The 20,608-nt window shown below is 36.7% G+C and overlaps 1 protein-coding gene across 3 annotated transcripts in view; it reads left to right on the forward strand.

Annotated features, from left to right (window-relative positions):
* Window positions 1–20,608, forward strand: part of ANKS1B (ankyrin repeat and sterile alpha motif domain containing 1B) — a gene marked incomplete at its 5' end in the record, with an annotated part of 414,325 nt that overhangs the window by 220,094 nt on the left and 173,623 nt on the right. For 2 of the 3 annotated variants that reach the window (XM_083860540.1, XM_083860539.1), the window contains one exon: window positions 1,894–2,000. In XM_083860540.1, the coding sequence (XP_083716666.1) occupies window positions 1,894–2,000 (107 nt within the window). Of the gene's footprint in view, window positions 1–1,431; window positions 2,001–20,608 lie in introns of those variants that run through there. The other variant, XM_083860541.1, reaches the window with a different exon arrangement.

Below are 20,608 nucleotides of genomic sequence, written 5' to 3' on the forward strand. Positions count from 1 at the left end.
AGTTCTTGTAAGAGACCTTAGGCAAATTTCCAAATTCATGAAAGATCTTCTATGTTCAACTAAAATTATTCTAGAAAACTATTAGGGACATGGTTTGCATGAGCTGTTTGGCAAATCCAGGCAGCAATATCAGAGTGAAAGGTCATCCAGCTTTAGTCCAAGGACTAGTTAAATTGGAATTGAAACTCTTAAAATATTGTTAATTCTATATATTTAGAATCTGTTCTGTGACTGCTCAGAGACCTTCTGTGTGGCACTGGAAGAGACATCTGACGTGTTGGTCAGACTGTAGGTTTGGATTTCTATGGAACAATTATCTGCCATAGTACTATCAATCCCGTATTACCTCCTTGACAAATATCTATGATTTCTTCATGCCTGGAATAAAATTCCTCCTTAGAAATGGTCATTGCTTGATATTCACAATGGATAAGAAGATCAAAAGAAGTAATTAATGTGCTCAATAAATGAAACACCATTGACAGGATTCCTTCTAGAATTATACCCTGAATATACCTATTTCCTGTCTTTTTTTCTAAGTCCTTTCATATGGTTATGAAAAAACAAAGGTTTGGTACACATTCCTTTCAGAACAAAGGAATAAAATATTTCCATCTCGAGAGAAACTGTCTCAATGATAAAGTGTAGATAGGAAATACATAATGAGATATTTGGTTTCTTATTCAGAAAATGAATTTTCCACTCATTTAAAATTTATGTATTTTTTTCCTGTTGTAGTTGATAAAATTTAAATCCTCTCTAGAAATCTTGCAAATCTTACATGTCTACTTGCTATCATTCACATTTTTTTGAAAAATTATATAAACTTACAATTTTATTATTTTAATTATTCATTTGAAATGGTGACCTTTTCAATTTGAATTATTATAAGTTGACATGAAGGGTTTCTTGTGTCTTATAATATTTTACAGTTGAAGAAATCATGCAGATAATCTAATTACTTTGACTAGAATTGTTGTGCCTTTTATGTCTTTTGCTGTACTACACGAGAGAAACTGGGAAATGTATTCATTATTGATTCATTAAAGGGTTTTGCTATTATATAAGCAGAGATGCAGACCACTACATATTTTACATTAAAAGGGGAAAGGGGAAGGCATAGTAAACCATGCCATGGGCTATGCTTTAAGTATTGCATTTCTTAATGTCTCGTGAAATGTAAAAATGTACAACAAATAGATATGTAAAGCATAACTGTATGAAGATTCTATTCAAATTTAAGTGCTCTAGGTTGCTTTTGAATCTTGCTATTTTCTGCATTTGTTTTGACTGCTCTCATCATTCAAGATTGACGCTTGGATGGGTGTGTAGGAGGAAGCAGCAGCACCAGGCTTACAGCTTGCAGACAAAAAAAAAAATCTGCCTTATCTGATGGCTATTATTGAAAATGCGAGGTGTAGCCTAGGCTGGGTAATGAAGGGGAGCGAGCGAGGGGGAGCAAGAAGCATGGAGCTGCATACTGATGAGTGTAGGAGTACTTGATAAAAAGAATTCTTGCTGCTGGCAGTGCATTGCTCATTGTGGAGTATTCCAACAATCACATATAACGGAGAACAGCTTAGCTGACAGCTTGATATGCTTTTTTTTTTTTTTTTCCCTACTGTATGACGTACTGGTCTGTAGTAAAGATTAATAACCAAGAAATGTAGAGCTGCGATCAGATCTTACGTTATATACTGCCCTGAAAACTATGTTTTACTTCTGACTTTTCTGTTTGCTGAAAACATTAATCTGTCAAGCTGGCGGGCTCGTTTGATACCAACTTTTCCAGGAACACGATGTGGCAATGCCACCTCTCAGCCCAGGACTACCGCTATTATCCAGTGGATGGTTATTCGTTGCTTAAACGCCTCCCTCTTCACCCTCCTACAGGACCCCGATGCCCTGTCCAGACAGTGGGACAATGGTTGGAAAATATTGGGCTACCTCAGTATGAAAACCACTTGCTGGCTAATGGATTTGACAATGTGCAATTCATGGTAAGAAATCTTCCGTGCATAGCTGTGCATATACACTGTAGCTGCCTTTTTTGTCTGTCTCTTATGTGCTCATAAAAACCTTAGAGCTATTCTGCATTGCACTAAGATCTGTTTAGTGTTTCACTTTTCTATGTGTAGCTGAATTTATATATAATCTGCCTTTTTATAAATTTCCAGACTGTACACATTACAAAAGAGTCTAGCCTGAAATTTGGTAAAATAAAAACTGAGTATTAATGTTCTTTCTCTCCCTCATCGAGCCTCCGATTAAAGAGGAAAAATGCATAGTTCTTTTAATGCATTGCAGGATTTTCATAGTATGAAAAAGCTGCCAACACCCCTTTCTGCAGTGCATCACATTCTTACTTTTATTTCAACATTAACTTGTAATGATAATTAAATTACATGCAATGCCATTCTTGCCTTGAGAGGTATTTTAATAACAGAAGATTATTTAATGAAGTATGGTCTGTCTGCAAGTAATTTTGGATGTCTAGGTTAAATATTTTTGCGTCTTAGATAATCAGGCTATGGGATTCACTTGTTGAAACTTATGCCCTGGGAAAAAAAGTACTGCATTCCTATTAATTGATACATTTTCATGTTTTAACTCTAGGCATTTATCAGGAATGCTTGAATGAAATGAAATTTTATCTAGGTCAGGATTTACAATATCACCATGTGGTGTAAGGTAACAGACCTGTCATGCACAAACTTTCCATTGAAATGAATATTGACAGTAAAGAACGAAGCTTACTTGTAAGGCTGTTATATAATCGCTTTTCTACCTGCTTCAATATTCCTCCTACTTGAGCCTCTTCCAAAAATCCTGAAGGCATTTCTTAAAAAGTATCAGGGCTTAAAATGTATTTTAAAATATCTTTAAAATATATTTTAAGTATTTATATATATCTTGGAACAATTCTAACTTTTCATAACTTCTATCTGCCATATAACAAACAGCAGTGAAATGGCATGAATATTACAACTCTAAAATCATCACATGAGTTGTGTCTTTCCTCTTTAAATTATTTTGCCAACATCATTATATGCCTTTGGACTACTGACCAAAAAAAATTATGGGACATATTTCTGCCATTTCCACATTATAATAGTGTAGACATTTCTTTCTGTTTTTACATGGCTGCCATGTGATCATTTGCTTAGATCAGTAAAAACCGTTGTAATCTCTACCTTTAAATATTCTTTAAAACAGAGCTGTGCTGTCAGCCCAGCAGTATGGGGGGAAAAAAACCCAAAGTGTATCGTGCTGCAGTTTCTCAAAATGTAACTGCAGATTCTTACATATGTTATAGCATTAGTTACATAAGTAGGTGATCATTTAGTCTTAAAGAGGTTACAAAAGAAAACTGTTCACAAGAGGCTGTAGGTGGAATAACAAATGCAGAGGCGTACACCTACCACAGGTATATTATGAGCACCCAAGAAGACAAATAACTGCCCTGGAGAGCTTTTCAGTCATACCCTGGCTCTGGAGGGGCCTGAACCATGTTCTCCGGGAATTTATATAACTTTCCTACATCTCTTATTACTGTACTTATGCAAACATACAAATTACATACACAATTTTGTTATGCAATATACAAATCAAACTTCTAATATATCAGACAGATTAAGTTTTGCTTAACTCCTTGGTTAGCCAGTGTTTTCTGGTAATTTTGAGTCTTTTCTGATATATTACAGATGAAATGCATAATTACTCTTAATATTAGCTGAGGTAGCATGCATTGAATGGAAGATTAGACTCATAAATCCAATAACAATAAAAGAGCTGTGAAATTCTATAGTAATTTTTAAAAGTATAATTTCAGTAGTTTTATAATTTCCAATTTATTGATTTCAGTGTTCATCATGCTTTTGCATATTTCAGTTTTTATCTGTACCAGAAATCAAATATTTCCTATATTTTATTGGAAATAAACTACCTATGTCTTTTTATATCACTCCTTTGAATATATCAGCATTATGTAAGAAAAGCCTCTCTTGAAAAATTTAAATTAGTGTTTTAAAAGTTATTTTTCATTCTAGCCAAAATATTAAAAGGAAAATTATACTTTAAAAGTATATCAGAAAATGTGAGGAGAAACACCTGCTATGCTAAGAGGAAAATTCAGTTTATTCCAAACTTAGTATGTTGTATTCTTCCTTAATATGACAGAATAGCTTTACCTTTATTACAGTGGTTTGCATATTAAACTAGAGTTTAAAATCTTATTAACTTAAATGTTTCAGATAGGTTAGCTGTTTTGCATTGAGGAAATCCAGTATTTCAATGCGGTAAAAATCAGTTAAGACATGTATCTTATTCATTCTGTACAATATTCCTGCTTTTGTTTTTTCTGGAAGCACATTCTGACCTGCATTTATTCATTCTGTTGCCTAAGCAACAACCATCACACTCCTATTAAGTATGATTTAGTAGTACAGGTCTTACTAGCTGTTCAGAACAGAAGAGGGAATATCACAATGTTATAATTAATGTCTATGGAATAACATATATCTGAGAACAAATATATCCCATACATAGTATTTTCAACAGCAAAATTCTATTAATTAAATTAGCATTTTAATAAAAAGGTGATTTTCTGACAAAAAGATTTCATGGTTAATCATTCATTAGATCATGGAAATTAAGTCCTTGTGTTTAGTCCCCCTTGGGCATTAGGAAAGTTATTCACTAGACTGTAGTTAGAATAAGAAAGATTTGTTTATCTTACCTGAAGTGTGTGGACTTTATATGAAGAAACAACTGGATTTCTATTGACTTTACAGTATAAATATTTTCCAGTACTTTATCCATATGTGTGTTTTAAAAATGTATCGAAATATAGTATTTAGTGGTTTTTCATGAAATACTTTATTTCTGCTTACAGTATGTTTGCGCATATAGCAAGTGCAGTTCCTACCCACTGTTAGTGTTGTGCAGGAATGAAACTTCCATAATATTTAGTAGGCCCCAGGCAGATTTAGTCCCAAGACTTGGTTCACATGTACTTGAATATGTACACGGATACACAATCATCATTAACTTTGATAATTCGTTGTGTAATAGGCTGCAGTGTCCTTCAGATGTAAAAATTTTTAGTGACTTTGTGCAAATACTCTGTATTTGAAGATGCAAATGATACTGCAGTTTCTAAATGTGCTGGCTGTTTCGCAGGTAAACCAATTCCGAAGTGCAAGAAAACAATTAAATCAGTCATAAATCACAGTATACAAACTAGATATAAACAGTAACAAAACTTATGCATGTTTTTGATAGATGAATGCAATGGATATCCCTGGGATAAGCTATAATTTTATGCAGACTTGCAGGCCTACATCACTTAGTATGCTGAGAAAAAAAAAAAAAAGTTGACTTGCACAGAAACAGATGTAAATATATAAATGTGTGAGGTCACTAAAAGCTCTCATGCAGTTTTCTACAACTGTGAAACTTCATCAAAGACTGCATTCTGGATTCACAGAATGGAGATAAAAGCAGTTCAATCAAATCACTGCCCAGGGGGCACTAGTTCTGATTAAGGACAGTATATGACTGTCTATTTGTAGGTTGTCCTAATAATTTAAGATATTTTGAAGTTTTATCACTTGTTATTGCAGTTTGATGAAAAAAGATCTCTTAAAAAGATTGCTAAAACACACTATGACAGAAACAGGGACCAGCATTCAAAATGAGTTAACAGAAAAATATGAAGCATTTCATTATATCTTTGGCATTCCAAAATATTGTTCACTATCAACAGTTAGTACTTGCATTACACTCTAGGATTTAATTGCTGCTTTTAAAAGATGTACATCTCTAACCCTCTGAGTACTTATGTGGCTTGCATTGCCTGATGGTCTAAATATTGCATAAGTGGTTTGGGTTGTTCTCTTTTTTAATTCTCTTCTTTTCACTATTGGGAAACTGAGACATAGAGTGACTGCAGGGTGGGATGTAAAACTCTTACACATTTGATACAAGAGGCACTAATTCTCAAAATACCTACTGACATAATGTTTACCAGATCAAGTCAGTTGCTTAAATGTAGGTATCTAGTACCAGTTGAAATGCCCTAGGGAATCCAGATCTAGAAAAGGTTGACAGATATTGCTGAGGACCAGAGACAGCCAGGTCCTTCATGATTAGCAGCTCAAGTTCAGGTGGGATATCACCAAGCTCCTCAAATAGCTGTAGAGTCCTGATGATGTGATAACTGAAATGAATCTTAAATTACACAGAGTTAGAAACTGTTGCTAGACATGTGTTAAATTACACATATCTGGAAACTGAACATACATGTCTTGAGTTTCCACTTATTTGCATATGCATTTCTTGACCTAATAATTCTCTGTATTTGTATTCATCTTGTGGACTTACCTGCAAAAGTATTTAGGTTTCTTAGTGCTAGGTGTAGTCTACCATCTCAATTTCCCTTACCTGACTGCTTTGGATGAAATTTTGAGTTAAATTTTGGCTTTTCTTTCTCCCTTCTTCTCTGTCTTTTTCTTTCTTTGTTTTTGCGGGGTTTTGTTTGTTTGTTTGTTTGTTTGTTTGTTTGTTTGTTTTCTTTCATTTTTTCACTAGTTCTGGAGGTTGATTAGCTGAAGTTTATCTGAAGACTCTCCTCTCTCAGGTGTCATTCCTGGGAATTGCTCCTCTGGAATACACAGTAATTCTTCTTGGCTTTAATATCTTTTGAGGATCTTAAACGCTGTTTCAAGTATAGAGGATGGAAGCAACTTTATTTCCTTAGAGAGAAATGCACCTAAAAGGAAATCTCTATGTGCATTAGCTTCAAGTCCTGCATTTGTGGAGACCAGACTAGGGCAGAGGCTGATGATTTAGGCATTGGATGAAAGTTAAAAAAGACTCCATCAGCTTGCCAACACCTTTCTTACATTAACCATGTGGCTGGTGATGAAAAAGAGGCCAATTTTAGACAAGAGTTCTACTCTTTAGTGACTCTGGTAACTTGCAGAAGCCAACTCCTAACAAGCAGGTCAACCTCTGCAGCTATCCATGTTATCAGCTCTCCAGGCCCGTAGTGGCTACTGCTGGGACTCATTGGGATACTCGTGCATCATCTGGACTCTGAGAAGATTTAAAAGACATTGTCTGTGTGTAATTTACCCAGAAATTAAAAACTGTTTAAGGCAACCTTAAAACTGGCTTTTGATAAGGTGATGATTTACAAGCAAGCCATACTCTTAGCAGAGTCCCACTGATCCTGGAATAAGCTGTGGTTTAAGATTTACTACACATCTAATAAAGTCTTAGAATATATTCGTGGAACCACAAGTTTCAGTCCCTTTATCAGGGCCTCACTCTTGCACCCAGGACTTACTATTAGTTTCATGGCAGACCTACAGAACTTAGCACTAAAAATGGGGAACTCCTGTCAGTACCAATGTAGCCTTGGTGTTTAAATGAGTAAAGTGTCTCTGTCATTCTGGTGTCTTCTGAGTCTTCCTCTCCTTCACCCCACTAATCTTTTCCCAGGACCCAGTAGGTCCTCAGGTGGCCACTTTTCCCTTAGCTCAAAGAAAATGGGACAGATTTAAAGTTCAAAAATAGACAATTGCATGTCTATTTACACATCAGTAGATGTAGTTCAGCTGATCAATAGATCAACTATGATCAGTTGCCCTCATATTGAAATTAAGATGTCTGGGACATCTCTGTAGGTTTGGTCCTCATGGTACAGGATCTATAAAAATGCCATACCTGTCTGAAGCTTCAGTCAGATTACATTTGCAGCATCTCAGATGATTCAAAATTCATTTCTGTGGGTGACTAAGTGAAGGACCTAATCAGACATTAAAGCCAATGGAGCATAGAATGCAATTTAGCTGAGTGACTGAATAACTATTAGGGTAGTTATTGGAGGATAAGTTAAAGTAGATTCATCTGATCAACTGAACCACCATCTAGGCTGTATTGATGGTTTTGTACTAGATCTCCTTAAGCTGTAATGTAGACACAAAATTTTTGATGTTTCAGTTTGGGCTAGACTCCATACAAAGTTCACTGAAAACAAAATACTAATTATTTTTATTAGAGCTTTTTCTTCTCCCTCAGAACATCTATCCCTGAGGCTTCAAGGTCTTGTTTTTCATCCTAGTAGAAATTCTTACTATAGAAACTGCAAGTTTGAGCTCAGGTGGGTGTTCAGAGTTGAAGATTGTGCCTGTCATCCTTCAACAGCACTGGGTCTAACAAATAATCCCATTCTGCATGCTTCTGTCATGGTATTCCTCAAGCTACTCGAGAGAGAAGGGCTTATTAATGTACTACCCAGTATTGAATGTGTAAATAATACCTTGCACTGTCTTTCTCTCTTGAGGTCTCTGGCAAGTCTGCATCATCCTGTGTGAGTCCATGCTGCTATGGAGAGGTAGTGCTCATTCTCCAGGGGAAAGGGAGTTAGAGAAATCTGCTTCATCTTTATATATCTCTGTGTGTTGTGTGTGTGTGTGAAAAACACAGCAGTGCATGCTGGGGACTGATCCTGCACTTGATAGGGGACTTTATGAAAACATTGGCAGTAATGATTGCTCAACAGAGAGATGAAGTTTTTGCCTATTTCTCTTGAACGCTTGATTCATAAGGAACACACCTCCAAACAAACTGTTGGATTGATTAAGACATCCTGGATAGGGTGGATCCCTTGAGAGTCAGAGGGAGTATGTTTTCATCTAAACCTGTCTCAGCAACTGTATGTTGAAGGTATAATCAGGGGTGGGTCCAGCTGCCTGTATGCTAGGTTCTGCTAAGTTAACCGTTAGGTGAGGGTTTTTTTGGTCATTCTGGAGTATTTGGCCAACTTTGATTGAATGTTGTTCCACACAAAGTTGTACATACAAGACGGAGAGACAGGATTTTGGGCTGAACTCCTGATTAACAATTCAGATGCCAATATCTTGAGTGGAATGTCTTTGCACTCACCTCTACCATTCAGATGAATGACACTTGGTGTGTGTGTGCTACTTTGCTTTCAGTCTTAGAAGAAAGAGCTTGTCCAAGGTACACACCAACGTGTTGGGGTCAGTCATACCCTCCCTAGGAATAAAGGGCCAAGTCCAGGTGTTGAAAGCCATCACATGTACAGTCACCACTAACAGTGACACTATTTCATGGTATATATCTGTGACTATGATACGTGAGGACTGGAATTAGTCCCATCTGTTCTAACAGTATGTTAAATGTTAATGTTATACAGTGTGTTTAAGCTAAAAGCCTGCCTAGACTTTTAGCCTAGAGGGTGGCCTCATTTTGATGTACAAACACCGATGACGTGTATTTTGAGATTAAATATGTGAGGAATTGGCTATTGGCCTTAAATGCAATTTCATGAGAAACTAGTATCAAGTATTTAATCTGAAAGCTAGTTTTATAAAGTGGATGAAAATTCTAACTATGAGAATGAAGCATGATGTTTTAATAACTCATAAAATAACAGGTGTAATGCTAGTAAAATGTTCTTGCTATGTATTTATTTAAGGCAAAAACCTTCCAGCTGATTATGTTGAATAAAAGTAACAATGGTAAATCTTCAAGAATTAGAAATATTTGTGTATAGAGTAATGTGTATGTTGATGTTCTTGATAACTAATGAAAGTTATGGAAAACTTGACAAGATACAAAAATTGTTTAAAGTAAGAGAAAATTTAAAGATTGAGTAAGGCAGAAAATCTAAGAGGTTTTATGCTTCAGGGCAATAAACTGAAGATTCACAGGACAATCAGTTTTTAGTTCTATTTACAGTTTTAAAAATAATGTCCTGTGTGTAATAAGAAGTTACAGCTTATTCTTAATTATTCCATATGGGAATAGTTTTTAATAAAATTAAATTTAAAAAACCAAACAGAATGAAAGAAATTATCAAAGCAACATGTATACAGTTGTGTATATTTCTGGGTTAGAACAACATGGTCCAACAAGAAGCAATTAAATGGAATCTGGAACAGTAGATAAATTTCAGACAATGACTAACTATCCTGACTAAGTTAAGGGACAGAGCAGTACAGAGTGGCTTGATTACAGATAATGGCATGGTGGGAAGGAGTGCTCAGGGAAAGATTAATGACTACAAAGAGATAACTGGAAATAAACATGATTCTTGTGCATGTTATCCTTTTTGAAGGAAGACCAGATAATGTAAGAAAAGCTTGGGTAGTTATGTGAACAAATATTAATGCTGATCAAAACCCAGAAACAATAAGAGATAAAGAAAGAATGCATTGTGACAGAACAGATAAATAATCAAAATACAAAAAGGAAAAAAATTAGGAGAGAAAATGCAATATCAATACCTGTATGAGTAAAATATATTCAGAGAAGTTTTTATCAGTATGCTATAGTTAAAAGGACAATTAAAAAAGCTACAACCACTGCTGGAATCAGATAAAATTTATTTTAGTTTTTCATTAAGAACAGAATATAATAATTAGTCAAGTATAGTCAAGACGACTGGGAAATTGGAGGAAGAGAAAGAGTGACAGTAATCGTATTGCAAACAGACATAAGAGTAGTTAGTTAATTAGAATATCTGAATCATATAGGTTAGGTGATGTTTGATGAAGAGTCTGAAGACTCTGAAGAAACTGAAGAGAGAATACCAAATCCTTTGACAATCATATCTGAGAACTTCTGGAGAATGATAAATTATTAGAAGACAACTAAAATATAAATGCAGTACTAATATGTATGTCAGGTCACAGGATTCTTCCTCAGGATAGATTTCAGCTCCTGGGCTGTTTGTCTTCAACCATTCACCATATGACCCTTGCCTAAATCAAGAGTGAAATGTATGGTGGTGTTGTTGGCAACAGAAAATTACTGTCATTAGCACTGACTCTGGTGCAGAGGAAATGGGGAAGTATACAGAATGTTGGAATGGGATGAAATGGGAAGAGAATAAAGCTAAATGAAGTAACTCAGCAGTTGGGAGATGAACTATTTAAAGGAAACCAGTAAAGAAACAGATGTACTGTACAACACATTGTGCCCCCCATCATTTAGATGAGAAATTATTTTCCATCAAAAGCAACTAGAATTTAGACAAGGGATACAAGCTTAATTTTGCTAGTAAAACTACAGATACCTTTTAAAAGCTGTTTTAGAGTGATGTATCAGAATTGTCATGCAAGCAAGCCATTGCAAGTTTGCCTGACTCCTTCTAAATTTCCTGGGTATCTAAAATTACTGTCCTTCAGTTTGGAAATCTTTTGTTTTCCCACATATTGGTGGGAAACCATACTCCTGCACACTATGCACACATATTGTTTATGGTACCAACACCTCAGCATGAGTTTTAATGTTGGCAGTGAGAAAAGCAGTGACACCCGTGTAGCTTTTATCACCATGCTGTCCGGTCTGTCTGTTCACACACACACACTCACACACTCACATTTGTGCATAAACATATTACACAAAAAGATAATTTGTTACAATTAAGTATTCCATGTGCTTAGAAATAAAGAACTGGAGAGTTACAGTACCTAGGTGACCTCAGTTCACCCCTCACATTCACAAGCCTTAAGACTGAGTCTTCAGTCACAGGTTTCTTTAGTAGTTCTTTTCCCTCAAAATTCCTTTCTCATTAAATGTACTGAGATTTGAGTATGCACAGGCACATATTTCAAAGAACTAGCAGTTAAAATAAAACTTTTTGTTATTTTTATAATCCTGCATTGCTCAAATTTTATTACCTTAGCCCAATAGTAATTTTAAACAATAATGAGACCCCTAAACTGCTTTCTTTTCTTATTCAGAAGTGATGTACATTTGCATAGTGTTCATCTGGAACATTAGAAAAAAGTACATATATATCTGAGCATGCATTTGCATTTTAGAAACTGGGTTATAAAGAGTTAGAAAACATAAAATTATAGTGCTTCAAGTTATTACTTTAGACAATTGAAAATAGGCATATGCAGTTAGAAACACGTTTGTCACAATTTTTTCAGAAGCTGAGAACTGTGCATGAGGAGTCACCTCCAAAAATTTTGCCTGTGCTTCACATGGGTCAAAGCACAAGCTCAGTTATAAGAAAGCTTGATGTTCTTAACTTTACATGGGATAAAAAATACATTCTTAAATCTGCTGAAAGTAAGGTAAAGGCCCAGTGTAGAGAAAGCAAGCTGCTGTGTCAGAACTATGATTTTATTCCACATGTGCTTGAATGGTTGAATTAACAGAGAGCTTTTGTTCATTGCAAGTACAAGGTCACACAATGAAATTCACACCTGGTGTCTGGTCTTGTTCTTAGGCTAGTCTGGATTAAAATATATTTTCACTGAAACAAGAAATACAGATGCTAATTTAACCCCCAAATAATTTATTTCTGTAGTCTTTAAAACACTACAGTAAACATTTCAAACATTTTATTCACTACGGAACATGTTTTATTCCATGTCTTTTCCATTTAATCCCAATTATTGTGCATGTGGGATAGAATCTCCATACAGCAATACACTATATTAACTTTAGAGTGGATAGTACTGATGAAACTGAGGGCATATACACTTGTTGCAAATGTAACCCTTGACTTAACTGAAACCTCATATTTCAGAGGTTTGTTACTCTAATCTTGCACAGTATTTTTTTGACTTATTGGAAATTGAATGCTCTAATAACATTATTGATGCAAACAACAAGGGGTTAAATTTGCAAGATGTACCATACCTGCTCTAGTTTTGTGTTGAAAGTCTTTGATTTGAAAAAAATTATTTGAAATTTGTTTTGGTCCAAAGTCTAGACCTAGATGGAAACTTTGACATATAAAAAAAAGAGTATTTGTCCAGGTGACAGAAGTGGAGGGTTAATGTTACTGTGGATAGAAGTGAATGAATATTAAAAACTAGAATACCATGAATACTGTGGATAAATACCTATCAAGTTACCTTCCAATGTAAATCTCAAATGGTATTTTCTCTGAATGTCTACTTAGCAGCCAAAAATTAGTAGATTGGCCCTGATGTGCACTATCTCCCTTTGCAGTCAGAAAGAAGGGGAAAAAAAACATATGTTATTCACCGGTATCTTGCAGCTTACACTAAGAAAAGATATGTTATTTGTTGCAGTTGGTTACAGCTCTTAAATCTCTGAAATGATTGAAAGTTTCCGTTCTTCAGAACTATTCAGAACTATTTCCCATCTTTTTCACTTTTTGAGGTTTGCTATCTCCAAACAACTCCCCTTTCAATCACATAGAAAGGCCATTTCTTGAAGTTAAGATGGCGTTTAAAAAGAAATAGCAGTTCTTAGCTGCTATGCTGCATTGGGGTAAAAGATTGCAAGACTGAGCTGGTTTTTAGCCTTGATCCATTTTTAAATACAGTATATGAATATTATCACCCTGTTAGCTTCTCTGAACTCCCTAGGCATCCCTCTTGTTGCCAGAAAGGAATTACAAATTGACAATGCAAATTATTTTGTTTTCCATCTCCCTTGGAATTTGGAAATGTGTCCATTCTGTCCATGAGCTTTTTATTTCCTGACATTCTGATTTTTACGTACTTTTTTATTGCCTATAGAAATACTAGATGTTTGCTCTCTGCTCAGAAAAATTACTTTGTGCAGCAAGACTGAAATATTATGCCAAAGAACCAACATACCAACAAATCTGTGATTCTCAGTAATATCAAGCTTTTTATCAGAAAATTCTGCTCCCACTGCTTGTATGGTTGATTTCCCTCTATCTCCTAATTCTGCTTCAAATATATATTTGTTTAAAAAGCATTCTGATTTCCCTCATTAGTGCTCAAAAATAAGAAATAGAGACTCAGGGGAAAAGATAATAAAGAAAACACTTGCTAGGACATGCAGAAGCAGCCTGGTCCATGGAGAATCCATTGGACATTATATCTAAGGGTCTTCTCTGAGGTCAGCTTTTGATTTGGATTATGAGTTTGGAGAAAGTGACTCTCTATTCCCTTATTTGGCTGAGGGAAATTACATAACTTTGCTGGACTACAAATAAGAAATCAAGAGAGGATCTTGGAATAGAAATATCTGTGTATTTTGAGTTATCTTGTGGACAATTATCTGTTTGTGTATAACTTCTGCCATCCAGATTTCTACGTACCTTTATTTAGGAAGAACACTTGCTCAGAAGGGAGTCAGAAGTAGCCAGATTATCTGAGGAATCTCACTGAGTACCTTCAGTTCAGTTCTGAATTAAGTCAGTAGAAAGGATTGGACTTAAGCTCAAAATAGTGCAGAATAACAAAGCAAGTATTTAATAGTTAATTTAATAATTTTAAAAATTAATCAGGAACATATTTTTTGTGTATGACCTTCCTAAATGTAATTTATCATTATTTTAATCTTTAAATCATGCATTTTAATGCATAAACCAAACTCATGGCAGAAACAGTTTCTTCACATTCCTCTTGTCTCCCCTGAATCTGCCTGGGTGCCACTCTTCCTTTCTGTTCATTTCCAAGGTTCTTTGTGTCTGACCCTTTCCCCAAAAGTTTGTTTGGCTTCTGAGATCTCTCTCTCTGCCTCACTGTTCCTGCAGGCTGGACTCTTCTTGTGCTGCCCATGTCCTCCTTTTCTCCATTTCCTCTTTCCTGAGTAGAAATTGGTCTCCAAATCAAAGGACGAAGGGAGAGAGAAAGGGAGGAAGAGAAGATGGGAAAGAGACAAGAAAAGGAGATGAAATAACTGAAAACAAAGAGGGGGACAGAGGATGTCTGCTTCACATCCATGTTCTTTTACTGACCTAAAACATTTTTACTTGATCCAAAAAGCAGTGGGACATTTAACTGGATGGTTTTCACAGTGATGTCCTTGTCACTCATTCCTCAAACCCAACAGAGTTGGTGCTGAGTGAAAATTGGCTTCCTTGTCTGGGCAGACAGTGGGCCATGCTTTCCAGCATACTTCGTAGTTCTATGTCATTCAGATTTTTCCGTTTTCCAGGGTATCTCAGGCTTCTTATTTACCTGGACAGCTAGCTACAAATTGTGACAAACTTGTCTGATAAAACTGAAAAAATCCTGTAATACACAGGATGGGGAAGGGAAGGAGCAGATTTTGGTTTACTGCAGTGTGAGTCCTCACAGCTAAAACTGAAAATAACTACAGTTGTCCTTTGAATACATATGTACGTACATACATGCTAAGTACTTACTGAAATTGAAGAAAGCAACCCTGCATTTATGCATTGAGAACTAATATATTATAATTTTTTTATCTCTAGCCCTAATTTGTTCTACTCCTGTGTAATAGGTATTAAAATGCCACCTTGCTTTGATGGAGTCTTATAAAATACATTGATTTGTTGTTTGGAGCCATCTAATATTAATTCAATTAATGTCTAAAAAAAGTCTGAAGAAAGTGAGTCATTCTTACGGGTGAGGTCTTCAATGGGAAACTATATATAAGACATGGACCCACACAGAGAATGATAAAGACTAAAAAAAGAAATATCAGCTGCCTTATTTTCCAAGTACAATTCATCCTGCACTGAATTCTTGGATTATTCAGAAATGTAATTATAGTGTGTGTTTTGTGCCATGTGGGATATGTAACCTGGGGCGAAGGGTAGTTAGCCAGTGTTAAACAATCTGCAATCTGGTATTTTGTAGCTTCGTGACATTCCTATGATGTGTAGTGGGGATTAGTAACTCCTGTTTTGTCTGTTTTATTCACTTCAGTGTCTGTTCCTTTTAGGAAGGTGTACTGAAATCTAGAAATTATATCAAGTGAAGTCACAGTCTCCCACAGTCTTGTCTCACCTGATCAGGAGCATACTGTTGTATTGTGCAATTTGTTGATAGCACTGGTCTGTTTGGACTAAATACGAGAGGCGTGAAGGACAAGGGAAACTCACAGGTGTTTACCAAACTAATAGGAGCAGTTTATTTACTGCAAAGAAAAATTAAATTAGAAAAAGCTAGCTCAAGGGGCAATGTGTAAAGTGTCAGCAAACCGCTTGTCTTGAGTTAGGATAGGAGGAGGAGGAGGCCCCAAAGGATCCCTAGTTAGTTGTCAAATGCAGTATCCTTAGAAAGGGATTGGTGAACACACTCACCACAATAGCATCAAGAAGAAGGGTGCCAGAAAAGGTGGAATGGCTTGCGTGAATGTTTCCTTGTGGCTGAGGGAATGAGGTACTAGAGTGCCAGATTAATGTAGATATCTCAACACCTTGAAAATCAGCTGTATAGCAATGTTGCAGAATCCTTCCATAGTGTTTTGCAACTGAATTAGTCTGTGTACAGTTAACATTATCCTAGGAGTATATCAAACTGCTCCCTCATTAGTTTTGAACACATTAATTCAGAGTTTTAAGAAAATGCAGTGTGTTGTAAGAACCATAATCAGTCCCTTGGACAAAATGTAGAAGAAGTTTACCTTTATAGAAAAGACTCTTAAAGACAAATACTGTTTGCTAGTCAGGGTGAAGAGTTCAGAGGGCTATATCAAGGTGCTAGGACTATGTGTTTGAGACCAATATGTGACTTCAGGTTTCACAGCCAGTACTTGCTTCAGCTGAACACAAGTTACATGGTTCATTTCTCTGAACAAGCTTCAGATGGGTTGATTCCACCCCCCCCACCCCCCCCCCACCCCCCACCCCCTTATATTCACTGGTAATAAGAGATAATGCTCGTCAAGAAATATGCAACTAATTTTTGGGCTGGTGAAAAAACAGCATCTTGTCTTAGTTAGAACGGTAACTTCTAACTACTCGGGTATCAGTAGAAAACACAGAACTGTGGTAGTCTAATTACTGCTTTTGTGTTGTATCTGAGGTAAACAATACAAGAACATTTGCAAAAGAGTGAAAAGATGTAAATAAAGTAGACAATGTGTAAAGAGAGAAAGGTCACAATATTAGAACTGTATCTTAAAATATGTGGACAAAACAGAAACAGATATGAAGGAAAAAAGCAGACAGAAAATAGGCAATTTGCTATCTGGCTCACACAACCAGAAATCTGATTTTGCATTTGTTTATTTTTTGGATGTGCTTGTTTATTTTTAGGGTTTGGAATTATATATGGTTTTGTTAAATGGCAAGATACTTAAAATTTGTGGGCAAACTATTTTGAAGCCTGGGGCAGTTAGTATTTTGTATGAAATCCAGTCAACAGCTACAAAGTTTATAGGTTCTGGGTGATAGTTGCTGTATTATCCATGACACAGCTAGACCATGCTACATGAAATGATACTGTGTAATATTAGAAATATGTTATCAGGAATTGAAAAAGAAATATTAAGAAATGTAGTGAATCATTCCAGAGTGCACTTCTTACATGTCAGTGACTACCCAGTTGTTTTCCAAAATGGAGCCTTTTCTGTTTAGATAAAGTTGGCATAAATGGAATGTGTTTCTCTCATCCTTTGGGCTCATTCATCAAATTGAAAGGGATTTTGAGCAACATGAAAAGCCCATGACAGGGACTAGATGATGTTTGAAGATTCCTTATGACCCAAACCAGTCTGTGATTATGGCTCTGTCAAATCATTTAGTTTGGCAAAGACTCTTAAGATCATCAAGTACAAGCAATACCACAGCACTTCCAAGTCCACTGCTAAATGATGTTCCTAAGTGCCACATCCATGTGTCTTCTAAATGCCTCCAGGGATTGTGACTCAAACACTTCCTTGGGCACTCTGTTCCCATGCTTGACGACCCTTTCAATGCAGGATATTTTTCTTCATATACAATATAAACCTCCCCTGGTGTAAGCTGAGGCCATTTCCTCTTGTCCCATTGCTTGTAACATAGGAGAAGGGATTGACTCCCACCTGGCTGCAGCCTCCTTTCAGGTGGTTGTAGAGAGCAATAAGGTCCCCCCTGGGCAACCTTTTCTCCAGGCTGAACACCGCTTGCTCCCTCATCATCAGACTTGTGCTCCAGCCCCTTCTCCAGCTCTGTTGCCCTTCTCTGGACTGCCTCCAGCACCTCAGAGTCTTTCCTGTAGTGAAGGGCCCAGAACTGGACACAGGATTTGAGGTGTGGCCTCACCAGTGCCAAGTCCAGGGGGATAAATTCTAAATAACCTTTCTTTCATGATCTGTACAAGTTTGGGTCTGCCATCATAACACAGTTTGGAAGGGCACACTTTTACTTCTATTCTTGAGGAATATATCTTCCCAAAGTTAATTTGTAAGAAAGGTAGTCTGGGTTTCTGTCATCTCTGCAACACATTAAAAAAAAAAAAAAAAAAAAAAAAAAAAAAGCTTTTCAGTACAGGCATGTTTTGCTGCAGTCTAGAAAAGGCATGGTAAATCAGTTTCCTCCAAATGCTAAAGATCTGCTTGATCTCATGTATTCATTCAAATTTGTGGTAGATTTTTTTTAGGAAAATCAGGTCTTCCTCCTGCTAGGTATGTATATATCACTCAGTCTCTGGTGTAGTTAAATGCCCAGGTGCCTAACTTTAAATTAGCCCAAAGATGAGAATAAAATATATATATATATATATCTACACATAAGGTAAATTATTGATATATTTTCCTTTTCTGGGCAGTTTTGGCCAATAGCAGAAACATTGAACCAATGAGTTAGGGAGGCCTTTGGCCTCACCTAGTGTGGTCATGGTGCTTCTGAACTGCAGGCTCAATTCAGATTGCCTGTGGTGTTTCTGAGGAGCAGAGTCTGCTTGGTGCTGAACAGCGGCATCACGGTGCAAACCGGCCGTTCCTGAAGTCACTGCACGGGAAGCGAAGCACATCTAAAGGTGATGCAGCAGTCCATGCATGATGCGCAGGATGACCAGTGGAACAATAATCAACCCTCCATTGTGGGAATATTGACATGCCTCTCCCAAATGGTAGCTGAGAACAGTACCACAGTGTAGTGACACAAAGCGCATGGGATTGCATCGCGGCAATCCGCTGGTTGCCGTGGTGACGGGAGTGGGCCCGCAAAGCCAGCCTCCTGGCTGCTGAGTTGGAAGGGATAAGAAAAACACAGCCTACTTCCCATGTGAAATGAATTACAAGAACAAGCAAAGGAAGAAAAGAAAAATGTCAACCCTTAATCAAATGTTCTCTTATTTTTAGAAAGGGTTTGAAGAAAATGGAGACCATCTCTGCTTACCTCTTGGGCATCAGGGATTTGGCTAGTAATATCTCTGTACATACTGTGCAAATAAATCACAGAGGTTTGTATAAGAAATTTCACATGTAAAAGATATCTGTGTGCAGTGGGAGATGACAAAACCTTATTCAATCCTGCTATCCTTTGTGCTTGCCTTAGCAAACAAAATCCATAAGAATATGTTAAAAAGATTTTCAATGTAGCAACTATATTTGGCAGGCAAACAAAATACACTAATTTTTAACTAGATAAAGGTAGTATATTCCAGTTTCTTATTATCTCACAATCTCTCTACCTTTTACCCTTGCTGCACAGCTGCATATCAAAAGCAGCACGGTGGACTGTGAAATACATTTAAACATAACAAATCAGCGGTGTGTAGAAAACACCATTCATTTTCCAGCATTTCTCATTTTTGGGAGCTGCTTCATATTTTATTATATTTAGTAATATTAAACAAACCAGCAGTTTCAATCAACCTAATAACCTCCAGTTACTAGCAGCTAGGTCCTGAAATTATTTGGGCACCTGACAGTTAGGAAGTGCCTTCATTCTGTAGCACACAGGGTGGAACAGGGTGGACTAAAAAAAAGCCAAGTGAGACCTCCAAGACCATAATAAAAACATAGTGAGTTGCAGCAATTTTTGAGCATCATATTTGACTGTAGAGTTACTTTTTCTGGGAGCAGAATGTCTGCTACTGAATTAGGCAAAGAAGACCCTGCATAACTTAACAGGAAGAGAAAGGCAAGTAGAAAAAGGGTGTGCAATGCTAAGCAGAGGAAGCGAGTGAGATGCTCCAAAGCATTATATCTAAAAGTTATATCTGAAAGTTTTGTCTCCACCTGCATCCCTGCATTAGACACTGTTTGGAGGCTGGATTTCCTGTCCTGCTCCCTGGATCTTGGCATGTGAATCAACCTTTTGGATAAGGTCGTCTGCTTCATTGTTCTTTCAAATTGAAACACAAGCATAAGCCTGTAGCATAGAAGTTAGGATATTTGGATGAAAGAAACTAATGAATTTTTAGGGGGTTTTTCAGCCTTTTTTTTTTTTTTTTTTGACAGTCACTAGACATAAACCAGAAACATTTCTAGAAACAGCACAAGGAGACTGATTTACCACAACCAGCTGTCACTGGTCTAATTCCTCCTCAACCCCAGAGTTCCTTTTCCTAATAGTTGTTACATAATTTCTTCTGTACATAGGAAATTTGAGTATGAGAAAGACATCTAAATCTGATCTCCCATCTTCTGCATGAATCCTCTAATAGGTAGGCTGTTCTATGAGAAAGAAAGATAAAGCCATTCTTCCTCCTTTCAACACATTTTAAGAAAGAGCAGCATCCAGTTCATATCATGCTCCTGAACTGCCTTGGGCGTGCTCTGAGACATCCTACCAGATCAAGCTCTGATGGCATTTCAGAGGAGGGCCTACTTTCTAGACTCCCACAGTTGACTGATGTGGTTTCCAAGCTGCCCTGTCTGCTCTGAACTGGGAGCTTGAGCACCAGGCAGCCCACAGGCAAAGACACCA

Source organism: Zosterops lateralis, assembly GCF_965231275.1.
Source record: "Zosterops lateralis genome assembly, chromosome: 4".
Lineage (NCBI taxonomy): Eukaryota > Metazoa > Chordata > Aves > Passeriformes > Zosteropidae > Zosterops > Zosterops lateralis.